The sequence below is a fragment of the Vidua macroura genome, chromosome 2 (assembly GCF_024509145.1).
Source record: "Vidua macroura isolate BioBank_ID:100142 chromosome 2, ASM2450914v1, whole genome shotgun sequence".
Classification (NCBI taxonomy): Eukaryota; Metazoa; Chordata; class Aves; order Passeriformes; family Viduidae; genus Vidua; species Vidua macroura.
In genome coordinates this window covers 108,021,219-108,046,015 of record NC_071572.1, presented here as the reverse complement: position 1 = coordinate 108,046,015, position 24,797 = coordinate 108,021,219, and the positions used below count along the sequence as shown (strand labels likewise).

At 36.6% G+C, this 24,797-nt stretch overlaps 1 protein-coding gene across 1 annotated transcript in view; it reads right to left on the bottom strand.

Annotated features, from left to right (window-relative positions):
• The window catches only part of ROBO2 (roundabout guidance receptor 2), a 434,311-nt gene that overhangs the window by 70,903 nt on the left and 338,611 nt on the right, over positions 1 to 24,797 (bottom strand). The window contains exons 9-14 of the mRNA XM_053969447.1: positions 20,038 to 20,243; positions 15,836 to 15,917; positions 14,998 to 15,163; positions 13,201 to 13,367; positions 9,294 to 9,415; positions 2,510 to 2,741 (exon numbers count right to left, since the gene is read on the bottom strand). Of these exons, the coding sequence (XP_053825422.1) occupies positions 2,510 to 2,741; positions 9,294 to 9,415; positions 13,201 to 13,367; positions 14,998 to 15,163; positions 15,836 to 15,917; positions 20,038 to 20,243 (975 nt within the window). The remainder of the gene's footprint in view (positions 1 to 2,509; positions 2,742 to 9,293; positions 9,416 to 13,200; positions 13,368 to 14,997; positions 15,164 to 15,835; positions 15,918 to 20,037; positions 20,244 to 24,797) is intronic.

The following is a 24,797-nucleotide window of genomic DNA, read 5'->3' as shown; positions in this document are numbered from 1 at the left end:
CTCATTTCCCTTGCTGCTGGCTTGTGGAGAACACCTTGCCTGCTTCTTGACAGGTCAATTATTCCAGTGCTGAGCTTCTTCTTACAGATATGAAAGAACCCAAATCGCTGCTCATCTTTTCCAGACACAGCCAAACAGAATTCCATTTGTTACCTTCACAAGGCCAAAGAGGCAGGAGATGGATGGATACTGAACTGTAACAAATGTCTGATCTAGAGGAAAAGTCTAACTGCAGCAAAATTGATTTTTAGAGGTAGGCCTCACAAGTAACACTGCATGTAAAATCCAATCCAGCAGAAAGTTGCCACTACCTTTCGGTCATACTTTGCCCTTACCAGGGATATTTGCTTTGATGTTTCAAAAAAACTTTCAACACTTGCATCACTTTTCCAAATTATTTCCTAAAAATAGTACAGCTGACATTTTTTAAAAGTCAGGTCTAAAAAAAGCTCATTTTTGAAATGGAATCACAGACAACACAGCACCTTTAAATAGACTGCCATCTTTCTTCAGTGGAAGGGGAGGAAACCACTGTCATTAAACATTTAGTTGATACTATTTTTGAAATACATGAACACCAATATAATTACAAAGATAATATGAGGAAATAAAGGAAATATGGGTAAAATTGCATCTACTGAATGCCTTAATTTTCTCATGGAAATATCTAATTTTATCACCCAAGGAAGAGAAAGAATTTTTTTACAGGAGCTGACATTTTTATGGTGATAATATTACAGGTCCTATGCTGATGTTTTTTGAGAGGAGATACTTGTAAACAGACTCCTTGAAGGTTATATTAATGTACAAAGCAGATCCTAGGCTGTAAGTTATACATATGTGCAGGCAGGAATATTTTTTCTTAAATCTTCACTATGTGGAAAGCTATTCCACACGAACAAAGTGTCCTTTATGGTAGGAAATTACCTGACAGGCTCTGCTGGGAGCTAAGGTTTATAAAAGAGAATGTCATTCCTCAAGTATTTTATAGAAATAGACAGGAGGTATAAAACCTTCTCTCTTTTCCAGTAGTTCTTAATTTACCTTTAGCAAGAAACAGTTAGATGAACTAAATAAACACTAAAAGTCAATTGAAATTGGACAGGAGGAAAATCTGCTAGTGAGAGGACAAAATCCCACATTTTAACCCCAGAAAAGAAAATTCACCTGTAGAAATATTTTTAAATTTCTCTTTTTTATTAAAAAACCCCTTTGTTCAGAGTGCTGCAAACATATTCTTCACCAACTGATATAGGCTTTCTAGTTTGAACAAAGAACTGGGGACCATAAAATCGCAAATTCCAAATCAGACTTGAAAACTGCCTTCCTGCACACTCTTCTACATGTTGCAGGACACTGAATTTCCTCATCCATAAAGTGCAAAGTGCAACCAAGTTATCTTCAGTTTTACTTACATGTTGGCTAATAACCATAACAAATCAAAGAGAAAAGTGAGTAATAAGCAAGTCTGTTCTAGAATTAAAGAGTACTTGGCAATCAGCACTAAATTAAACCTCAGGAGACTACTGTAAATGATTAAGATGCACTTTCAATAGGAAGGAAAATGTGCACTCAAAACCCATTGAAACCATATGAACATCTTAAAACTTCACCAGTATGTCTTTCTCTTGCTTTTAAAAAATAAAAAATATCCAAAAAATCAGTGACATAGAGAGAAGATGAACCCTCACTGTTAGGACCATCCTGCTTTTATAGGAGAGATTCTCCAGGCAAAGCCTGTATTACATAGGTAGAAAGGTGGGTTTCTAAGAGCAAATTATTAAAATTACTTACATCTAACCCCAGTGTCTTTACTTTTCAAAAAAAAACCCAGCAGCCCTGGAGTGCACGTGCTTTAGCACAACTATATACAAGGCTATATGCTATATATATAAAAGCTTGAGCATTTCAGAAGTATAAACTGTTCCCCCTGTCTGAATCATTACTGTTTCAGAGAGGATTCAAAGGTGCTGAGGGGAATCCTCTGCAGTACTGAACAAGGCAATTTCATGAACACTGCTAACAAAAACTGTGAAGCGGTGTGCCCTTGAGACTGGAGATTCTCCAGACTAGTTAAATATAAGTCTTTCACTACTCCTTATTTCCTGACCAACTGCTCATCTACATTATTACTCATTCAGAAAGATGTGCTTAATATCAAACACTCATCTGTGAGAGCTTGCATTTATTTTATTTTCAAAATGCAGACCAAAGTCTTATTGCAACAGCAGTGGTTACAAAAGAAGGGCTGCAGTGCACACTTTTTGGAAGACCAAAAGCCACCTGTACCTTAGAAGGATGTGTCAGCTAGAAGAATCTAAGACCAGTACAGCACTTTCTCAGGGGATATTTACAGCACAAAGCTGAGTATTATATCAAATTTTAATGTCAACTCAGTGTGTAACAAACAGAAATCACGTGGAAGAAATAGAGATGAACACATGCACACACAGAATAACCTCCAGTGCCAGCTATGAAAGCTCGTTGCTTTTGTGCCCCTTTTACCAACCTTCCTCTGTGGTACGAGCAGACTTGGATTCGCTGTCCATCCCTTGGAACTCATTGAAGTAAGGGCGAACCTTAATTTCGTAAGTGACCCCCTTTTTCAGGCCGACGAGGACGGCGCTGCGCTCGGTGGGGACTTTGACCTCCAGGTTCTGCCACACGGCTGGGGCAGGCAGGCCCGAGGTCTGGCGATACAGGACGCGGTAGCCCTGGATAAACTGGGACTGGCGGTCCACCTAGCAATGGCAATGAAGAATACAGCAATAAACACGCTAAACTAAACAAACAAACAAACAAACAACAAACCACTGCGTAAAAGGAAAACAAACAGTTGCCTACAATAATTCTGCCCTCATCAAAAAATTCACAGTTATGATGCTGAATTTAACAATCTAACTAACTTATAAGTCACTGTTGATTAATTGTCTACAAAAGAGTATTTGTCTCACATTACTGGTTATAGAATATTTCTTTCTGTTTTGCTTTCTCCAGCTCTATATGTCATGACAAATACCACCTTAAATCATAAAACAAGGCCCCCACCCCTGCAATAAATCATGAAAAGAAAACTTTGGCATAAGGCTTGCTGCATGTAAACTTACTAAGCACATCTTGGCTACTGATGTGCTGAAATAGGAGAAGAAAAGAAAAACAAATTCTTTCAGAAAAGGACAAGTCTTTGAAGATATCCTACATGCTTACAATTAGTCCATTACTTGGCTCACAGCTCATGAAATGCACAGCAAATTAAAATAAACATAAGACAGATGCAGAGAAAACAACCTCCAAAGACATGTGCTGTTTCTTGTGTTTACAGCCTGAGCAGCCCCTTTGCATCCTGGGGTTGTGATGCTCTCAGGCCATCAGATGGAGTGGAATGTTGGTTTTGGTTTATATTTTATTTGTTGCTAGGCAAGCAGAATTCAAGATTGGACCATGGAAGTTTAAAAATTTTATCCTATAAATAGGATTTTTATTTGAAGAAAAGCTTTCTATGTGCTTTATCTTGGAGAGGTTGCATGCATCTATTTATCCTCCAAAAAAAAAAAAAAAACAACCAAAAACAAAAATCAAGGCATTATGATTCTTGCACAAATTTTTCCTGGGAAAAAACACCAAGAAAACCAATTTGATTGCTACAAGTAAACCAAACCAAACCAAACTGCTTCTGTAGCTGCCAAATAAGGAGCAAAGAAAGTGCTGCACAAATAACAAGACCATACAGCAGGCTGTTTGGTAATTCTGTGTTATAACTTAGACTCAACAAGTAGGATATTTCTTACGTTCTTGTCAATTTGCCTGCTCAAAGATATTCCAGAATTAGAGAAACATTTGTTTGACTTCTCTTAAGAATAAATGAATTTAAGGCTGAAAACACAAACCATGCTCTACTACGCTCCTCCTATAACCTTGTTACAGTTTATTGAGGCATTCAGAGGGGACACAGATTCTTAGACATTAAAAAGCAAGGCAAGCAAGAAGAAAGCTTTATTTATGAAAGCAAGGCAGAAATGTCTTTCATCAAAACTGTCACTGTTAAAAACCTTGCAACATATGTTACAACAACATTAAGCTTGCATTTTATAAACTTCTCTGCATTCACTTTAAGTGAATTTATGCACTGAAAGAGGGATATAACTCACAATAATAGCTTGTTAATACCGAAAGAATCAAGCTGTGTTTTTAAGAAGAACATTAAGCAGCTGTTTCCAGATGAAGGGAGTCTGTAAATCAGAGTAAACTGTTTTTATCCATGTTTGACTTTGATTAACTAAATGTTTTATGGATATAAAGACTTTATGGACCTCACATTTAATACAAAATTCAGCAAAAATAATGCTTTTATCCACTTTGCAATAGAGATTTTTAACCTAAATTACAATATAAGGTTATGATGTTTAATAATCAAACCCTGAGTTTGATTCTTGCTTTACTTCTTAGTTAGAAGCTACAATGAAAGATGGCATAACTTTGTTAGAACTTTCCATTTTGTCTTTGCTCTATTTTTAAGCTCTACTGACTGCTGCCTAGTGGAGAAAACTGAAAATTCAGAATTGACTTCACTGAACAGTAGCATTGTGTTGCTACAACCAGTATGGAAAGCATTTTGTACAGCATGGCACAAACACAAATCCACTCCCCAGCTCACTGAGAAGAGCTGCACCCCTAGGTAATACCTAAAGAATACTAATTTTCAGTCCCTCATACTTTTGCATCTACTTCCAGACAAATTGTCCATACACATCTTTTCCTCCCAGACCTCTAAGATCTTAAATTGAAAAACTAAACAATAGAAGGAATATGAAAGTAGAATGCAGTAGCACCACAAGGCTGTCACATTTATGGGTGCTATCAACTAGCTTGATTTGGGGCTCGCTTGAGTTTCACAGAGGTTTCAATTAGTAGCTTGATTACAACAGGGCAGAGTGATCTGCCCAAATAGCAGATTATTGACAGTTATTTCATCATTCAGAGTCTGGGAGGGTACTGACAAAAGAAAATATTATACATTTTTAATGTTTTCTATAAACATCCAGTCACATTCAGTATCAAGGAAAAGATTACAAAGCTATCTCTCATGTCCAATTAATGCTAGTCTGTATGAACAGGGCCTTCTGTAAGGTCCTGTTGGGAAACTACTCAGAGGGAACTTTATTACTGAGAAAGGTGGATTTTTAAATTTTGTTCAGAGTTTCCAAATTAATAAAAAGTTACTTTTGGATAATTACATGGATTAACCAGAAATATTTATGAGAGCTAGGACAGGTGCATTTCACATATACATGCACACACATGTGCATACATATGTGTATGTCTATCTGCAGTTACACGGTCATATATAATACAAAGTAACTGTGATTTCACAATTTGCTCCATTTCTGTGGTAATGTGTCACGCCACGAGCAGACTACTAAAAATATCCTCATATGATTAAAGACATTAATTCAGCTATGTAACTCCAAGTTTGGCACACATTCACACACAGGCAGACCTGCAGAAACATGCACTCTGGCTTGATGAAAAGATAAAGAATGTAAATGCTTGCCACTTCCTTACACAAATTACTCAGCATTATTTCAGTAATTGTAGGAATTCTCTGTGTTGAATACTGGGATTAGAGAATATTTCTAGGGGATGATATCAGCTCAAAAAATCTGCAACAGCTGCTGATATAAAGATACCCTTGCTCCCTCAAAGGACACAGCAGAACATGCAGATGCTCCTCTAAAGATCCTGGGTAGGTGGTGCTCAGCACTGACCAAACGTGATCTACTTGCAGAATTGGTCCTGTGTGCTCCTTTTCACCCACTTTTATGAGTCTATGGTGCAGGAGGCAACTACAAAACCATTTCTGCAGAACACGAAGCTCATTTTCCCTGCACATTCCACAGCTGAACACCGGACGAGTTCAATGGCTATTAGGTTGTTAAAACAATGGCAAGAAACTCATAATGCAGTTTATGCTGCACATATAAGCTCCTTTCAAGCAAACCTGCTAATCTGCACCCTAAATACATTTTGCAATATGCTCTGTAGCATGCAAATTTCTATCCCAAAATATCCTAAGAAATCATCTGCTCCCACAGCAATAGACACAGAATTCTCCAGCTGGGCAGAGTAGCTTGCATGCTGTGCTGAGCTCCCTGGCACGGACTCACAGGAGTCTCTGGAAATTCAAACTGCACTATCATTTATGTATCCTACAGGAACAAGGCAAATGAGGATGATAATCTGGAAGACTGACTAAAGGACTTGACTCCTGAAGCTTCCAGTGAAGTACATTCATTTAAAATCTACATAAAATTAAAAAAAAACAGAGGTAAATAAATTATCCTTTTGCCTGGTAGCCTTCAAAAAGGCAGTAAGGATTTCAAAGCAGCAATTCTTTTGCCATGTTGAAGAACTGATTTTTTATTCGTGCTTGTGCCACAGGGCTTCTTTATAATGCCGGGGAACATTTCATATTTGGTCACTAATGAAACTTTCAGTTTAATGCCCACTCAGGCTAGAAGTGCTGACCCATAGCTGAGGTCAGCTAAAAAAGCTCTTGGAGTACAGAATATGCTCTTGCAATGTGAAATGTTTTAATGAAAGTAAAAATAAATCATGTTCAAGGCTTAAAATTAGCCATTTGATAACAGTGGGCATATCTGCTGCCACAAGTCTCATCAGTAATAACTATTCCCTGCATCTCACCTCTCTGTGTGTTAAGTTAGGATAATGACACATTTTTATCATTGTGATGTTAAATTCAGTATTATTTGTGAAGCACACAAATGTTACGGTTGAGAGCATGACAGATAAGCAAGCATGTGAGACAAAATAATAATTTTTATTCAATGCAAGGTTTCAATGGTATGAATTTAATAAGACCTGGCACCACACAGAGAATAAAGAAGATAAAAAGAAATGTTTAATAGCTCCATGAAGAAGAGATCCTCTATGTGACCAGATAATTACAGCTATATTTTAATATCTATACACAAGAGGAATAAATTTAAGTGGCAATGAAAACTTAACTTTTGACATTCCTCTTATTTTTTAACACTGACATTGTAAGCCTGATGTTCTTTTCAAAATATGTGTGTATATGTATGTGCATATTTTAAAATTGCAACACAGCCACAGGGAACTATTTCTGAAAATTTAAACTCAAATTTGATAAAAATAAAGAGAAAGCAAAACCAAAACAATCTCATAAAGGAGAGGAGAAAGTGGTGTTAATTTGCTGTGAGTCAGTATGCCAGAAAGTCAGTAACCAAGGACATTCCTTGGCATTCACCCTTTGAACTGCATAAAGCCAACACAAAGAATCTTACGACTCTCATGGCACTTCTGTCCTTTTGTATGATAGCTACACTATCTATCCATTTTATGTTAATAGTGTGGACTTTATTCTCTGGATAGAGTGGCTTTTTTTCCTAGAGACTATGGTTAATTAATTGTTTTTGTTCTGGTTGCTGGGTAGTTTCTAATTAGCTGCTTCAGAGATCTTTCTTTGTGTCTTTCTTCCCCTGGGCAATTCCAAAATGCCTCTACAGAGGTCTCTGTGCTTGTCAGGTGGCACAGGGTCACTGCTTTGAGGGATCTTCCCAATAAGCTGGTATCCATAGCATTTCCAACAATTTGTCTTTACCTTACCATTTCTTCACTCATTGTTCAGTAGAGGCACCAGGAAATTCTTTTAAAGGAATATATATCACACACATACATACACACACACAAATGCATATACATAAACATGCACACATACATATATATATCCATATATACATACACACATATACATATATATATATAATTAAAATAAAATTACATTGGTTACATGGTATAAAACTGAATTCTGTTTATATTGGAGCTTCCTTTTGCAGTATATGCTAAGGCAAGGGCCAGCCTATGAATCTGTATTTCTGATAGATGCCACACCCAAAAAAGGACTTGAAGGAGCACCACATGGATGTGATCCAGGTTTACAATTACTCTCTGCTAACATCCACATTTTCTACTACTGATCCATCTGCTTGGGCAAAAGGGTTTGCCACAAAGATTAGTCAGCCTGTTCTGGAGGAATTGTAGCTGAAACATGCAGAATTTTAAGAAAGCCAAGCTGCGTGTTGACATCATTGATGGCAAAATGCAGTGACACATACTCTAAATAATCTTCCACAGAAGAAGAAATTGTGTTTTTCTCTATTTATTCTAATCTGTACCCTGACCATTGAAATCTGTCAGAACAAGGATGGTGCATAAGCCCCCATAATAATGGCTGTGTTGTGCAAAAACAACAGTAATCCTTATAATACACAATCTATCACCACACTTCTTATCTCCTCTTGTGTAATCCCCTGCACACATTAAGCTTTCAGCAATATGACATGCAGAAGAAAAACCCTGGGCATTATGAATGCCCCCTTAGCAGAATTCATCCCACAGAATACAACTGTTTTGATATTGTGCAGGGCAGTTTTTCTCTCATTCTTCCACTCGTGGCTCCCCTTTCTCTGGGCAGATGCTCCAACAGCAAAGCACTCTTTCCTTGTGTGCAGTGCCCTGGGAATTCTCTCCTACTCTTACAAGTCCTTTCCATCAAGCTTCAGGAAGGGAAACAGAACAATTTGAAAGCCAAACACTATATTAGAAATCCTACCCAGTAGTTTGACCCTTCAAATAGAAATGTTGTTAAGCACTGCCCAAAAGACTTTGGTCTTCTCTAATGAAAGGATATCCACTTATTGTGGGTAAGGCTTGTGCTGGCAAACCAGATGACACACAGTGTGTCAGTCACTAGCACCATGTGCTTCTGACTTCACTACATGTGCTCTGTAGGAAATACAATTTTGATTTTTGGGTCACTAAATAATAGGGTATTGTCAGAGGTCACTATGACTTGAAGCAGAAAGTCCTTTTTCACACAGCAATTTGTTGTTGATATTTATTTTTGATTATTTCTTGACATGCAGCGTAATGAATCCACAGATCAATTATCCTTCAAACATACTCATTTTTATAATGTTTTTCTAGTCAAGACAGCTACCTTGCTTCAAGCAGAAGACTAAAGACACTGAACCCACCTAACTTGAAAGAGAAAATGGCTATTTCATTGCCATTTATTTATATATATATATATATATATATATACACATACACTGCTGTATGTTAGATTGTCAGAGCACTCACATTGGGATCAAGACTGGATCTTTTCTGGGTGGTAAAACACTGAAGGGATATAAATAGGCAAAGTAGGCAGACTGAAATTACTGTTAAGGTAACAACAGCAGAAGCTTTACCGTCCAGGTGACTTGCACTGTCGTGGGTGTCAGCACTACAGGATTGTGCAGTCGTACAATGACATCTCCCAGCTCTTTCTGGACTTGCCTGTGATCCACACCTTGTGCTGGGGGGCTGATATCTGTCAGGCACACACATGAAAGCATCACTTTAATGAGAAGAGCTATATATGGCATCAATAAAATCTACTGAGTAGCCTGATGACCTGACTCGAAAATCCTCTATAGCACTGTTTTAAAGAAAATACAGCACTAAGGTTGAAACCCAGACAAATATCAAATAATGCAAACAAACCATCCACCTCTAGCCACTTAGGAAATCATTAAATATAAATAAGATTAAAGGAGTATTCTGACTAGATGGCAAAGTTTTCTCAGCTCGGGTAAATGATGAGAGAGATGCAATGTTCACTAGTTCCAAAGTACTCAGATAATAATAATGCTGCACAGATGTCTGGAACCAAATTGGTTAGTATAATTGAAGAAAATGAACAGTGTTTTTTTATTTTGCTAGAGCATACATGACATTAAGTCATTATATGTTTCCAAACTTTCACTAAGCTTCCTCTCCCCACATGCCATGCACACAAGAAACCAAATACTAAAAATAACATTTTCCCCTGCAAAGCAAATTTTCCCTTAACAGACATAGCTAATGAAATCTAGTGCAAATATGAAAAAAAAAAAAGATTTAATTTAGGAAGCCAAACTGATCCTTATCTAGTAAAAGGCCAACAAAAGCAATCTACCACAAAAATTTTCTCTTCAAGATGATGTGCCCTTCGAAGTGTTGGGGGAATTGTTTCTTCTAGTCAAAATCTGATTATAGAGATATTCAAAAAAAGACTGACAAATTATGGTCATGCCTGTCTAGGCATCTCTGAATTCTGCTTGGTCTTCCCTTAGGATTCAATAGCCAAAGACAGTTCCTCAATTTTTTGGATCAACATCATGTCCTTGTGAAAAAGATACATACGTAAGAGTTTTTTCCCTTTCTGATGGACTTAGATATGGGAATAGGCATGATTTCTTTTTATCTTCTAAATGCTATTAAAAAAAATAATTGTTGTCTTAAAAATGAAACCTTTAAATATAACAACTTTAATCATATATCCCCAGACCTTGAAAGTAAGTAGTTTTTGATGATCAATAATTCACATTCCTAATTATGGATTGTTATGAGCCACCAATTGTTATGAGCCACTGAGCCACCAATAAACAATATTGCCACAGGCTTCTATTGATATCCAAATTAAAATGGCTCCATAGATCTCCAAAGGGAATATAATCCAAATATCAGAGTCAGTGAAGGTGGTTGTCTAGTAAATTATGTTTATTCGAAGCAGACAAGAAACCGAGATATTATAAAATAAAACTGCAACTCAGACTGGTCTAAAGGATGATTATTTATGCTTCTATCCACAAAAGGCTATGATTGTTTCTACAATAAACCTACAGTTATCCATGGCTACATTTTAGGTTAAATTATGCTGTATGCAGCCAACAAAGTACCTGTGTATTCCCTCAGAGGAAAAGACATTTCCACAAAGTAGTTTGTATGAACAGCATTTCATCGTTTTCATGGCACGTATGTCCAGAAGTAACAGAATAACATGGACTGATAACAGTAAGAAGTGAATGCCAAGATGTACATGTGGAATTCAGTTTTCTGGTATGTACACTTGAAAACATGTGTGATGCTCCCAGTGTAATGTCATTTTCACCTGTGTAGGAAGCTCCTGGTAGAAAAGCAGTTGATCTATCTCTAAGGGTATGATTAAGTATTGGAATAATAGAATCATGACTCAAGCAAAACTGGTGCAAGAAGCTACATCCTGATCACAATTGAATTGGTTAGATATTTTCTCTAACACCTCTTTTTTCATCTATCAGTAAATATACTATTATTTATTATTATTTAGATTTCATGAATAGGAATATATATAGTTTTTTGGAAGAGTTTTTTTAGTATATGGTTTCATCTATTAATAATCCAACAAGAAATCAACTCCTTCATTAGAAATAAGGACTCTCTGTCCTTATTTCACATAAGTCATATGAGATAAACCTTCTGAAAGTACTTGATTATCTACTTGCAGTTCATTGGTGAAAATTTACATTAAATCTTATTACTTGTATTTGCTGTACTGAATACCAGGACATTAAATGTTCAGCTATGAAAGCTACCTGTTGCAAGTTATTATTTTATAGCACTGCTATAGCTGCTTTGTTATTTCTCCACGGCCACTGTGAATAGGCTTTCCACCGTGTGTCAGCTTCTACTGTGAGCCTGAATTGAATTCAGGCATAATTAGAAATCACATCAAAACATTATGTTAATTTTCAATTGATTTTATGATTTAATTCTATTAAACTGCAGGCTTGCAAAGAAGCTATAAATCCTGTACATGTCTTAGTGTGCTTGACTGCTAAACAGCTTCTGGAAATGGAAGCTGCAACACATGCTGTAGCTAATTAAAAGACATGTTTTTACTGAAATCAAATTGCTTGTCAGTATGTCAGATAAAAAGTCTATACTTGACACTCAAATGCCAAACAAAGTTGTTTTTTTTTTTTTAGCTAGGTGATAAGTTATGCAGACTAAACGGCTGTTGCAATGAAAAGCATGAGTCACCCTATAATAATGGGAAAATAAGAAAGATGGAAACTTGTGATACTCCATGGATAATCAGGCCATGAAATCCCTGCACAACTCACTTCTCCAGCTTTTGAGAAGGCAGCTCTGTTTTTCCTCTTCCAGCCATAATTACTATTTTGAGGGTATAACTATTCAGGACAGATTTATTCGGGGCTAGGCTGGGATAAGGGAGGCTGGATGGTTATGTGATAGAGAAATGCCACTCTACTCTTGTTTATCTCTTTCCATCCAGCAAAGGACCCAAACAACTTGCAACACATATGCTGACTCAGGATGTGCCCTCCATGGGCACCTTCAGATCTTCAGAGACAGAAGTCTCTGAATAACAATAAACAGAAACAGAAGATTTAATTTTAAATTAACTGTGACTATTACTTTGGATTCGAAAAATTATGATTCCAAAGAATTATGAATTTCTATATTATGACATGTTTAACATAGAACTACACACTTGAATTAAGCATTCAAGCAATGTCTTGTCAAAACCAAAAAAAAAGTTCATGCTGTGAAGGGAAATCTGTTTGTGACAGTTATATTCAGTTAGAGCTTGATGCAAAGTGAACAGACTTCAGTAGCTGATTCAGTAGCAATGGAGGATCACAGCTACCAATCCTATCACCACCCTACAAATGAGTGATTTCACTTCAGCCTTCTCTCTTGGTTTATGCAATGGACTGATACAAGAATTCAGAAATATAGGTATATAAATAGAAGGTCTATACCTTTCTCAGAATAACTTCTATATATTCTTAGCATGCAGATGCCTTAATTTATGTGAATTCTGTGCCTAAATGTTGGCTCAGATTAATCAACATGTGTTGTGCATTTCTTTTGATTAAACATAATTCTGAACACAGTGTCTTGCCTGTTATAAACACTTATTATCATAGCATATCCCTACTAATGGAGAGGAAGAAAGGACATGGGGAGGAAAGATACTGAGGAGAGGAGAGTATTCAGAGTGCTTTTGAGAAAAGCTTGGGTAGCTCACATTACTTTCACTAGTAATCAAAGGCAAATCGAGTCTAAGTGAATTGCAAACCAAAAGGTCTACACTGTACAAAGGATTAAGGATGTAACCTTAATGCAGCAAACATTGGACTACTCTCATCTTTACTGGTGAAGCTCAAATCATGATTCCTTCAGTGAGTGTGCTGAAGCCAAACGGCCAGACTGACCTATCGGTGAAGCCACAGTTCCTTCTCTGTATTTTAGCTCAAGCACATGAAACTTGAAGCTGTGCCTTACCTTGGGTTCGGACAGGATCTGACATGGGGCTGGGGTCGCTCAGGCCCTGCGGGTTGATGGCTCTGACCATGAACAGGTAGATGGTGTTGGGGCGCAGGCCTCTCACAGTGTACAGGGTGCTCTTCACGTGGTTGGCCACCGTTTGCCAGCTGTTGCTCACAGACTGACTGCAACAAGAACATGTGGAAGATTATAAACTAAGAGAAAAATAAAGATGTGAAAGGACCTGTCTTGTAACCCCGGATTGACTCTAAGAGTAGAAAAAAGTGGTAAAAGCAGGGTGAAATGAAAAATTTTTGTTCAGTTAGCTCATCGAGACCGGCTAAAAAGCATAATGCAGCTGTCAAAAGTATTTCTTTTTGCAATAAAAGTAAAACTTTTTGCTATTTCTCTAAAATACCTGCAAAAGGAGAAGGTAGAAAGCTCTAAAGTAAATTTGAATGATAAACAGGTTACTCATGAACAAAAGGCTTAGAAAGGAAAGTTCTCTTGAAAGAATAATTTTCTATACTGCTAAGTAAACTATGTCAATAAACTATCATTGGAAGAAAAATGTTCTTGAAATAAACTCACTTTCAAAGTTAAGAAAAAAATTGAAAACATTCTTTGAAATGGAGGAAATTATATGAATATTTTTTCTGCCACAACAGTTTCAATTCAACATTATTATAATTAGATTACAATCCACCATATGAAAAGATTTCAAATGTGATTCTTAAAACAACTTTTAATGAAAATGTCTATTTTTTAAAAGTTATTGATGGAATGTCATTAAAGCTTATCTAGGGTAAAACATCAGAAAAGTTTAAAGAGAAAATTTTATTTTACTATGTCTTGTTGTACAGCATTGATAAAAAAATCCTTAAACATATTAAAAGGAAAAAGGAAATGGAAAGCTACAAGGTTTATGTTGCCTGAATCACTTCATTCATACAATTCATAAAGGATAAGTTCTAGAACAAAACAAACAAACTGCAAATACTGTAATGTTCTTTACATAACATAGCATTTGAGCTAAAATTTGCATGCATATCATTATGAAAAATTCTTGCATGAATTTTAACTTAAATTACAAACTTGCCATTTTTGTGATATCTGGATTAAGGAACACATACAAGAAGGGGCAGATTTTTAAGCCAAAATGTGTTCTAGAGATACATGTCAGAGGCCCATGCCCAAACAAATGTGCTGAACTGGAGCCCAGGAGTTCTTTCGTACCACACAGTAATTGCTGCTGTGTGGAGGGGAGCACCTGAATTCTTTAAAGCCTCAGGCTGCAGGATAAAATCCTAAATTATCAATACTGGTCTTTTCAGTTAGAAGTTTTCATCTATCTAAAACACTAAAAAAATAGAAATTTAAATCACTTTGACCCCTTAATACTGACTGCTTTAACAAGAGCAAGAATTAAAGTTTGCAGAGATCCTTCAGGATTACCCATTTATTTCCATATTGTCTGTACTATGATAGCCAAGAACCTGCAGCATTCCCACAGGAGGCTCTCCCTGATCATCAGTGTTAAAGGAAAAGTAACAAATAATTACTGCATTGTTCTGTTATATTCCTGTTGACCTGAAGAAATAGTTAGATGTCCTCCAATTAATCACTTAGAAAAAAAGTGATAGATTAGAAAAAAATCAATGTGAAGAATATTAATCAATGCTTTCTATGGAGCTGAGTCATTTAATGAGCTTCTAATGATATGTATAGAGTCCAAAAGAACACCACAAAACCCTGGTACTAGGGTTTAAGCAAAATTAGAAAGAAAGGAGCTTAAAAGTGGTATAATTCACATACCTAAAAGCCTCAATGATATATGCACTAGCTGGTAGGCTTCCAGGGGTCCCTGGCTGCCAGGACAGGGTGACACTGTTCTTAGTAACATCAGTGACCTGAGGTTTGGATGGTGGCCCAGGGAGGTCATTTATATCATAATTTTTACTGACTGTTGCTCCACCGGATTCTGTGAAGGGCAAACACAAAACCATTACTTTTTATCCTTGGTTATATAATTTGATCAAAGCAGAAGATTAAAATGAAAAACATGGCAAACATCTGCAAAATCAGCAGAACGGATGTTCTTAATCTATAAAGAACTAAGTCAACAACTGCATTACTACCACCTGTTTTTGGATGAAGAGCTATCATTCTCTAGGTACACAATAAAGGAAAAAAAGGTAAAAATCAAAAGTTTATATATAAAAATATAAAAAAAAAAGAAAAGAAAGAAAAGAAAGAATAACAAAAAAGCCCAGCTTGCTGAAATGTACATAAAGTACCAAAAACTTCAAGAAATTTCCTGTACTGAAATCAACTGCAGTACTCACAGAGAGCACTTTGGATTTTTCTTGCCCAAGCCAACTACTGGATAAATCCACATTTTATTAATACTCCTGTTAGAAGAATTAAAGCATACTGCAGTCACTGGACACAAATATGAAAATTGTTGTGATGTCAACTGGCATTATAAGACAACAGCAATGAAATGCAAGATGTGTAAAGGAACACAGCCTTCTCATCCAAAACTTCTCCATGTCAAGCCCAGAAGTTCTGGAATCATCTGACTCAGGCTGCTGTCATATGGTCTACACTCTCCTCATGTGCCAAGTGGAGCACATCCCTGGGCATCGCTTACCTGTCACCTCCAGCACAGCACTCCAGGACGTCTCCCCACTGGAACTTGTAGCAACGCAAGTGTAAGTCCCAGTATCAGCGAGCTGGACATGAAAAGGGCATAAGGGCAGCTTTAACAACCTTTTAGAATCAGCTGAGTTTACTCTTATTTTCTTTTTCTAAATGCTTCTTGCTAAGAAGGACTTAGCCTACATTTTACACCAGACTAGAAGGCACCAGATATTTTCAAGCAATCATTTAATGGTGGCTTTCATTTATAGAACTATAATAAGATTACTTGCTTCTAATACTTTACTAATTCTAATTTTCATATTGTTAATGGTACCAGTACTGTAAATGCTCCACAATGGAGCACTGACAGTGTCAGTGTTTGCATTGGTTACAAAAAAATGCAGGTGAAATCATATATGCAGGTAACATATATATACAATATAACAATGATTAACATCTTAGAGGGTAAAATCTCAGTATTTATTATCCCAGGATGACCCATATGTCTAGTTTCCAGTGCCAGGAAGGATGTTACATCACCTTAGACACTTATGACAGATGAAGTAATTTCTATATACCCTACATACAAATGCTGCTAAAACTTAACAGTTCTTTTTTAACAGTGGCTCTCTCTAGACAGTCCTCCAAGCAATTTCCAAACAGCAGCATTAAAATAGATCCTACACCATGCTTACCTTTCTTCCATCTCACATAGGATTTTATTTCAGGCTTGCAAGGCCCTTTGGTAGCAAAAAAAAATTGCATTTGTATAAAATTATTGTGATTCCCTTGTCAGTTAAAATATTTTAAATTTATTTGGGGAAACTGCTTTGAATTAGGTTGCCAATATTAATCTCATCGCTGTATAAACTGTTTTACTAGCAAATTTGCCAAGGGTTTTCCTATTTCCTGTTTAAATTGAAAATAAAGATTTCTGAGTCAGGAACAAGTGAAGACTACAGGGATGGATTGAAAATGGTAAGTTTACAAAGCACAAAATATATGGAGGAGCTCTCCTTCCATAATGCATGAAGCATGGTAATCTTGAGGTGGAACCAGAAAAGGGAGAGTGCTGATTCTAGTGATTAAGAAGAATTTTATTCACCATCACATGACTTGATGGAAAGACAACTGCCTCCAAGAAGCTTTACTGGGCTTTAAGGAATTGTAATGAGTTTTCTGTTAAATGCAGATTGGCACTGTAGCATATGTCCTTATATGTCACTCTTCAAAAAGAATGTCAAGGCAAAAAAGCAAGATGTTCTTTAGATTACTTGTAGATATATACTTTAATTGATTTTTAGCTTAGTCATGCACAAATTTTGTTGCTATTTTTCTTCAGATACACTGAGAATGCAGTGTACCATTCCTTAGGCGAGGAAGCAACTCATTAATGCCAGCTCAATTTTCTGAATGAGCATAACTTGCATTTCAGGAGATGGTTACTTGTGTGCAATACAAGCAATAATGAAAACCCCTCTGACAATGGCTCAAAGACTCAAAATACAGCAGTGGTGCTACTGAAATGAGAAAGACCCTTGAAAGGAGAGATTTTCCAGAGGAGAGAGCCTTATAACATTCTGAAGCAGTGTTTTATTTTACTTCCTCTGAGATTTTATTAAATATATAATTCTTCATTACATGATAATGGGGAATATTTCTCAAGGCTATGGTTCTCAACTTCATTTGTGTACTACTGTGACAGATGGTACACTCAATGAGGTATGTGGTGTACACAACAGAGTAACTTGAAGAAGGCAAACAACATAGAAAGCAAGCTGGAAGTACACTGCTTCTTGCAAACTATGGCAAATTATCTAACTTCCAGGTTGTGGATGGATTAGATACAGATCTAGTGTGTTGGTAATTCAATTATTTATACTTTTTTTGTGCTGTGGGAAAAAAAAAACAGCGGAGGTGAATAGAAAAATCTTTACTATTCAATAAAATAAAGTTTTGTTCCTTAGTTAATGCAGGTGTCTAATCTTGGTGTGGCACATTTCTACAGCAGAAGGGAGTTTTCCATCAGTGCTGACCTGTCTGAAGGGATATTGAATGAATGATATATGTGAGCTTTTAGCTGTCTTCCTCAGGGCAACTGAGAGATTGGCTGATCAGAAAAATCTCTATGTTCATGTTACAACTGTGGTCCAAGTGACTGTTGCATGCTCATGAATCATTTGACTGTGCTGTAACAGAAATAGCAGAAAAAGATCAGAGAATGGTTTATGTTGGAAGGGACCTTAAGGATCCTCTCATTCCTCCCCCCTGCCATGGCTGCTCAAAGTTCCATCCAACTAAACCAGGTTTCTCAAAGTCCCATCCAACCTGGCCTTGAACAGGGGATAGGGAATCCACAAATTCTCTGGGAAACCAGTTCCAGTGCCTCATCACCTCCACAGGGAAGATTTCTTCCTGTTACCTAACCTAAATCTACCCTCAGCCAGAAGGCTGAGGACATGTGAGTGGCAATTATTAATTTATTTTGAACTTGGGGATGTAAACATACTTGGACATTTTTGTGGCCCCTTTTTTCTTTAGGAAGTGGTGCTAATCCTTGTTTAGGTAGACCTGAGAGAAAAGTTAAGCATTCCTCATTTAAATCCATGTTTAATTAAAATTTGCAAGGCACAGGAGAAAAATTGTGTTTATGGTTCTGTGTAGTTTTTGTTCTTAAACCTGAGTCAAACAAACAGTGCACATTACTGCTACAGAGGAGTTTCTAAAAAATTACTTTCTAAGCCTTTAAGGAAAATTGGTTACTAGTGAATGAGCCACTTAATGATCAATAAAAGCCTCATGTCTTTCAGAACCACACTCACTACTAATATTGTTTTCTTCTCCTCTTGCAAGCAATTTTATTTTCCTTTAGTTTACAGACACAGCCTCTAACAGTGAGATTAATGCGCTGGCATGATTCAGAGCCAATTTCATTGTTTGCACAGCAGCATGCAGACAGGTATCCCAAGAGCTTCTGCCTCATGGACGCTCCACAGAAGCCCATCATCAATGCCTGAAAGTTTGTTTGAAATCACTAAGCTTCCACCTTTAATTGCTGCTTTCTAACACTACTGGGGAATCTTGACTATTCAAGCGCACTCTTTAATCCAGCTCTACAGGAAAAATGCATTAACCTTCATGGCCTAAACCTGCCTTCAGCTCAGGGAGGAACGACAAATTGTTTACTCAAGGCAAGATAGCATAAATTTTTTAATAAATTCTATTTTGTTCTAAGGCAGTTCACAATTCATCTATGATCACTGATGAGACAGTATCAGAAAACAAAACTGCTCTTTATTTCTTGTCATTAGTACTATGCTTATTGACATTTTTTTGGATGGGAAAACTAAGTGCAGACATTTCTGCTGACTAAATTAAATTGTTTCTGAAATTATCTTCAAGTTCTTGACAAGTAAGTACATTTAACTTACTATTTTTTCCATATGCATGCTTGTCCAAATACACACAAATACTTTATCTTTAAACAGGGAAAAATTAAAAGCCAAAATAGAGATCAGTGATGCAATATTTATCAAAAACATATGACATTATCCTATTTGAAGTATTAGAGAATATTGTATTATTTCATGTGTAAAAATGTTAAATATTACAATAGGTATTTAATTTTTAATAGAAATCCCTCTGCATGTATGCTACAGTATTAGTTGTCTTTTCCCATTTGCAGCTTGGTGGAACATTTCCAGGAAGCATAACACTAGAATAAATCAGCCAGCTCGGGACTGACGAGTTGTTGATGGAGAAAGTGCATGGTCAAACCCTGATGAGCTCCGGATCACGTGCTAGCACAAGTACTTGGAAAATTACGGTCATGTGTTGCCAAGGAACTGCTCTAAGTTTTGACAGAGAGGCCAATGGCTTCAGGGTAAGACCAATGAAAAGGAAGGACTGTTCTTTTATATTTCTATCTACCCCCAACTCATGTGTTCTAATGCAACAGACACAGGATTATAAACACTGATTCTGTTTTTAGGGAATTCTCATAGAAATATCTGAAACCAGTTTTGCTCTTCTTCCCCCTGCCCTTTCCTACACAATGTCAAAGAATGGGTAACGACTTGGTGAGAACTGCATAGCAGAAAAGACAAGTTAATTTTGACAACAGGAAGGTGGCAGAGCTGCCTGAGGCACACACCAAGAGCTCCAAACTGGACGCGTAGAACCCGTCACGCTCGTGGTGCTGCCATTACTCACCCGCAGAGCTTTGATCTGGAGCGTCCCCTGGTCCTGTATGGATGTCCGAGGGTCACGGCCCAGGAAGGTGAACCCTTCCTTGAGCCAGCTGATGACAGGGAGGGGGTCGCCGGTGGCCTTGCACTTGAGCAGAGCTGTGCCATCCACTGCCAGGGTCTGGTTGATGGGGCCCTGGAGGATGATGGGCGGAGGCCGATCTGTCAAGACTAAAACAGTGGCACAGGCATTGGCATCCACACCTTTAACCATCCTCTGCTGCTGCTGTGAGCCCTATTCCACCACGTGGGACAGGTTTTAAGAAGCTGCTTAAAGTCAGCCTCTAAGAGGCTAAAACCATTATTTTTGGAGGACCCATAGATAGAGGTCATCAATTAGTTGGCATATTTGAAAAGCATTTCAGTAAGAGTTTTATTTCACCACTGCAAGATAACATGTAGATAGAAAAATATCTGTTAGCAAAGATCATATCAGGCTGATTTGGTTAACATAGGATGAAAATTAAGACCCTGATTCAGAGAATAATTGAAATGCATCACTCTTTTCTTCCAATTTGGGAAAGCACTTAAAACACACCTTTGATGTCACATCAAAATGTGTTTAACTGCTTACCCAATTTATGGTCTAAAAGAGAAAATCTGTTGAGTTAAAAGTGAAACACTAAAGCTGTTCTAGCCTGGGTACCAACCACATCCCCCATTCCTACACTATTTGCAAGTTTTCACCAGGAAAAATACTTAACAGTTATACAAAACATTTTCATAATCTGGCTGATCTAAATGATGTACCGCTCTTTCCAGCAGAGAAAAGCTCAAACTCAATCACATCATTTAACAGCTTACTTATCAAATCATTTCCTCACCTTTTAAAGCCATGAACTCCCATTTTTTTCTTCCCTGATAATTTACATCTGCATGCTTGCAATACTGAATAAAGGACCCTGAAACCAGTGAGAGAGGGCATGGCTGCATATAAGACTCATTCCATGACCAGTGGGATATCTTGATGATGAGGTATAATGCTCATGTTTATTTTTCTTGAAAGACCATTTTATACCAAATAATTCTGTTGTCGAACCTTTTCTCTGAGCCATCTGTTAAGCAACAAAATATGACCTTTGTTTCTAAAGAATGTGTTTATACAAACTGAATGCAAATTACTTGAATATACACAAGGCTAGGACTGCCACAAAAAGTCAGTATAACAGAACTGAGAATTCTTTTTTCTTTTAATGTAATTTTATAAATTTAACAGCCATACTGCTGCCTGTTTTAAATTTTGAACAACTGAACAATTGTGTGACTGGTATTAAATATTGTAGCAGGCAGGATTCACTTCTAAACCGGTGCAAGTTAGCCTGCCTCTGCTGACGTCAATTGAGTTTGAATCATTTATTCTAGCTGAGAATCTGTTTATTATAGTCCATACAAAACACCTGACTCCAACAATGAAGTGAAAACAAATTATTATGAAGCAATATAGCTTCTGTTGTATTTGAGCTGTTTGAGATGCAAACCTCTGGAACCTTCAACAGTCCCAAAGTGCTTTCATTGTGTTATTTATTAAATAAAACATATCAGGGATATGTTAGTGGCACATTTTATGCCTGAAATAATTGTTCCTGAAATTTTAATGTTGCAAAAATACTACCTACCTTTTTTGTTAACAAGATTCACAAAGATCAGAATCATTAATATTGTCAGAATCACACCTTAGAGTATGAGCTAATCACATTCATTGAAATTGAAACTGAAAATAGAAAGCCAATGCAGATTATTTCTTAACACCAGAATGTGAAAGATATTTTGAAAATTCTGAAATATCACCCACTGAACTTAAGAGGTAGGACAGGAAACACTATATAACAAGAAAAATGTAATGCATTTTCATCTTGATACAAAATGTTTAATCTCCTTAAGGTTCCTTATGACTACATAGTTCAGCCATTTGGCGAAATAAAAATGGATCTCAGCTGTCAGAGACTATCAGGATAGCTGCAGCACGAGTATATTCAAATTAAAACTTAGCTGTGCAACTTATCCTTTAGATTTTATGTAAACCAGAAAATCCCAGTATTCTAGGTTGCTAAAAATTAAGGAAGAATAACTATTTAAGTTGCTAGCTATTCCACTGCAGTTATTTGCATCATCTAATTGTCTTTCATATGTGTAGCAATGTAGGTATTTTCAAAACCTACTGCATTACAGATATTGTTCTTTGGCATGTAATTAGATTTTTTTACAGCCCAAATGAGGAGCTCATAATCCTTTAAATAGCTCTGATCAATAGTGTAATTGAAAGCCTCCTGGCCAGAAGGAATCTTCATTTTCAAGGGTGTTATGGGTGAAAGACCACTACAGGTTTCCATGACACTAAGGCTAAAGGTTAAATGAACACTTAGAGTTTCCACTGATCTGTGAACGGCTGTATTGTCTTCACAACTATGACTTGTAAATCTTCTCTAAAACATGTGTGTGCTTGCATTCCTACTACTTAGGTCCTCATTAGTAAGGATCCAAAAGTAAGTTAGAGTTTAAAATAATATGTATGTCAGAAGCATTATGAAGAACAGAGGACTAATGAAAAATAGCCACAAAATGGTGTGGGGATTGTTAGTTGCTTTTAAAACATTTTAATTAGTTTCTTTTCATAGTCTTCTTCTAGCTGGAAACTTCTGTATCTGTTCCACAGAAACATTTTGTCTGCCCACAAACGTATTTGCATGGTAAAACAGAAGTTGATTTCAAAATTACTTTAATTTTTAAAATGGTTTTGAAACTATTTCCCAATATCCATACATCTGCATATTCTGGTAACTGAAAAATTAACAGATTCCTTTCATGGTAAAATGCATCTTAATTTTTGAAGAGATTATAGGAAAAGGACAAATTATATTTGTTCATTAGCAGTTTATTCACTACAAATGCAGTTTGGATCAATTGAAACCATATTTAAATTTGGGGGATATGTGGTCAAATTACAATGGAAATTAAGAGAAAAACAAAACAAAGTCTTTACTTCAGCACTTCCAAAGTCAAAATCTAAAAAAAAAAAATTTCCTGGTAAATGATGGGTAAAATCAGACAAAAGAAAGGAAATCCACATCATGAACACTCATGATAGGGCAGGGTTCTCTCTGAAAGGTGGAAAAGCAGAGACCAATCCCTCGTCTGTCTTATTTTTTTGCAGAAGAGCTTCACAGGAAGCTGTGAAGTTGTTCTGAATTTCTCCTGTTTGAAACTGTCACACTTGCTATAAAACAAATAATATAGTTTGGATGAGGGCTAAGAATCATGGTGGTCAGATTTGTAAACAAGTAAACTGTGAAACATTTACTAATAAATTTTAATAATTATTGACGAGAACTTAAGATCTTCTCCAAAATATTCTGCGCATGACTGACAAATACTAACACAATACTAATTGGAAACTATTCCTTTTATGTTGAGCATAGACAGAAATGGAAGCACTTGGTTTATTTGCATGATCTGTCATAAGATTGTGAGCTGCATATTCATTTCTTGGGTTTGAAAGGATTGCTAAGATTCTTCAATTTTTAAATTGATTTTGCTTTTCCAGATGTGCATTAGACAGTGAATTACATGATAGCCTTTCAAGAAAATACAAGATTTGAATTTCAAATACGCTGAAGGCTCTTAGCACAGTCCATAATCAGCAAAATTATCACTCAGCTCAGCACATTTCATCACAGCTAGTAATCTCTTCTCATGTGAACACTTGAGTTAAAAATATTTCCAGTAAAGACTTGTAAGTGCAAAAATGTAACAACTGAAACACTGCTATATATGGTATAATTAAGCACTTGTTTTTCTGCACATGACATGTTTTCATTCTGTATTGGAACTTCAATTGGATCTAAATTACTCTGGATCAAACAAAAATGTGTTCAAAATGAAAAAGATGGCTCGCCACTATTATTAAATCATTAACCAAACAGAAAAATTCTGGGCTAGGAAGTAAAACTGAAATCACCAGCCAAAAACTAGAACACTAATGCTAAAGCATATAGCTAGCACGCACAGTGTTTATCTTTTATTATATTCTTAAAACTATTAAATTAGATTTCCCGGCTGATAAAAGTCATTAGCTCCCATAACTTCTGCTCAGCATCAACCAAAACAGATTATTTAGACATTTATGGTTAACTTCCTAACTAAAAGCAATTAAAAAAATATCTGTGATCTAATGGTACATTCATTCACATAATCTCAGCTCCATAATGTTGTTTTGGCACTTTTCTTCTGACCTCACCCGCCCTTTGACTCTGGGATGAAATGGTATTTCTATAAAGCAATCTTGTATTATTTCATAATGATCATGCTGACAGTGGGTTCTGGAAAGCATTTGAGGAAGGCAGGCCCTGCACTCCTTGAGCAGCACAGCCACCAGCTAATGCTCTCTCGAGCTATGTGGAATGCATGCTGCCTTTAATCAGAATTAACTGGAGATGAGCTTGCATTTCAGCAGGGACACTTTCCCTTGGCTTTCTAAACACACTAATGAAAATTCCAAAGAGATCAATTAGGATTTATTTTTTTCCCCACACAAGAAACAGATAAAGGTGGATCAAAGCCCTTGGCTGTCAAAAGGAAGAATTTCTCACCACTAGCATCCTTGAACCTGATTTGATCCACTCAGCGCCTGTTGCTGTAAATCTGTGCAGCATCAGCAGGTGTGACCATTTAACAGCTCAATGTCCTCCCAGCCAATGTTTGTGTGTTCTATTTATTCCAATCACAGTC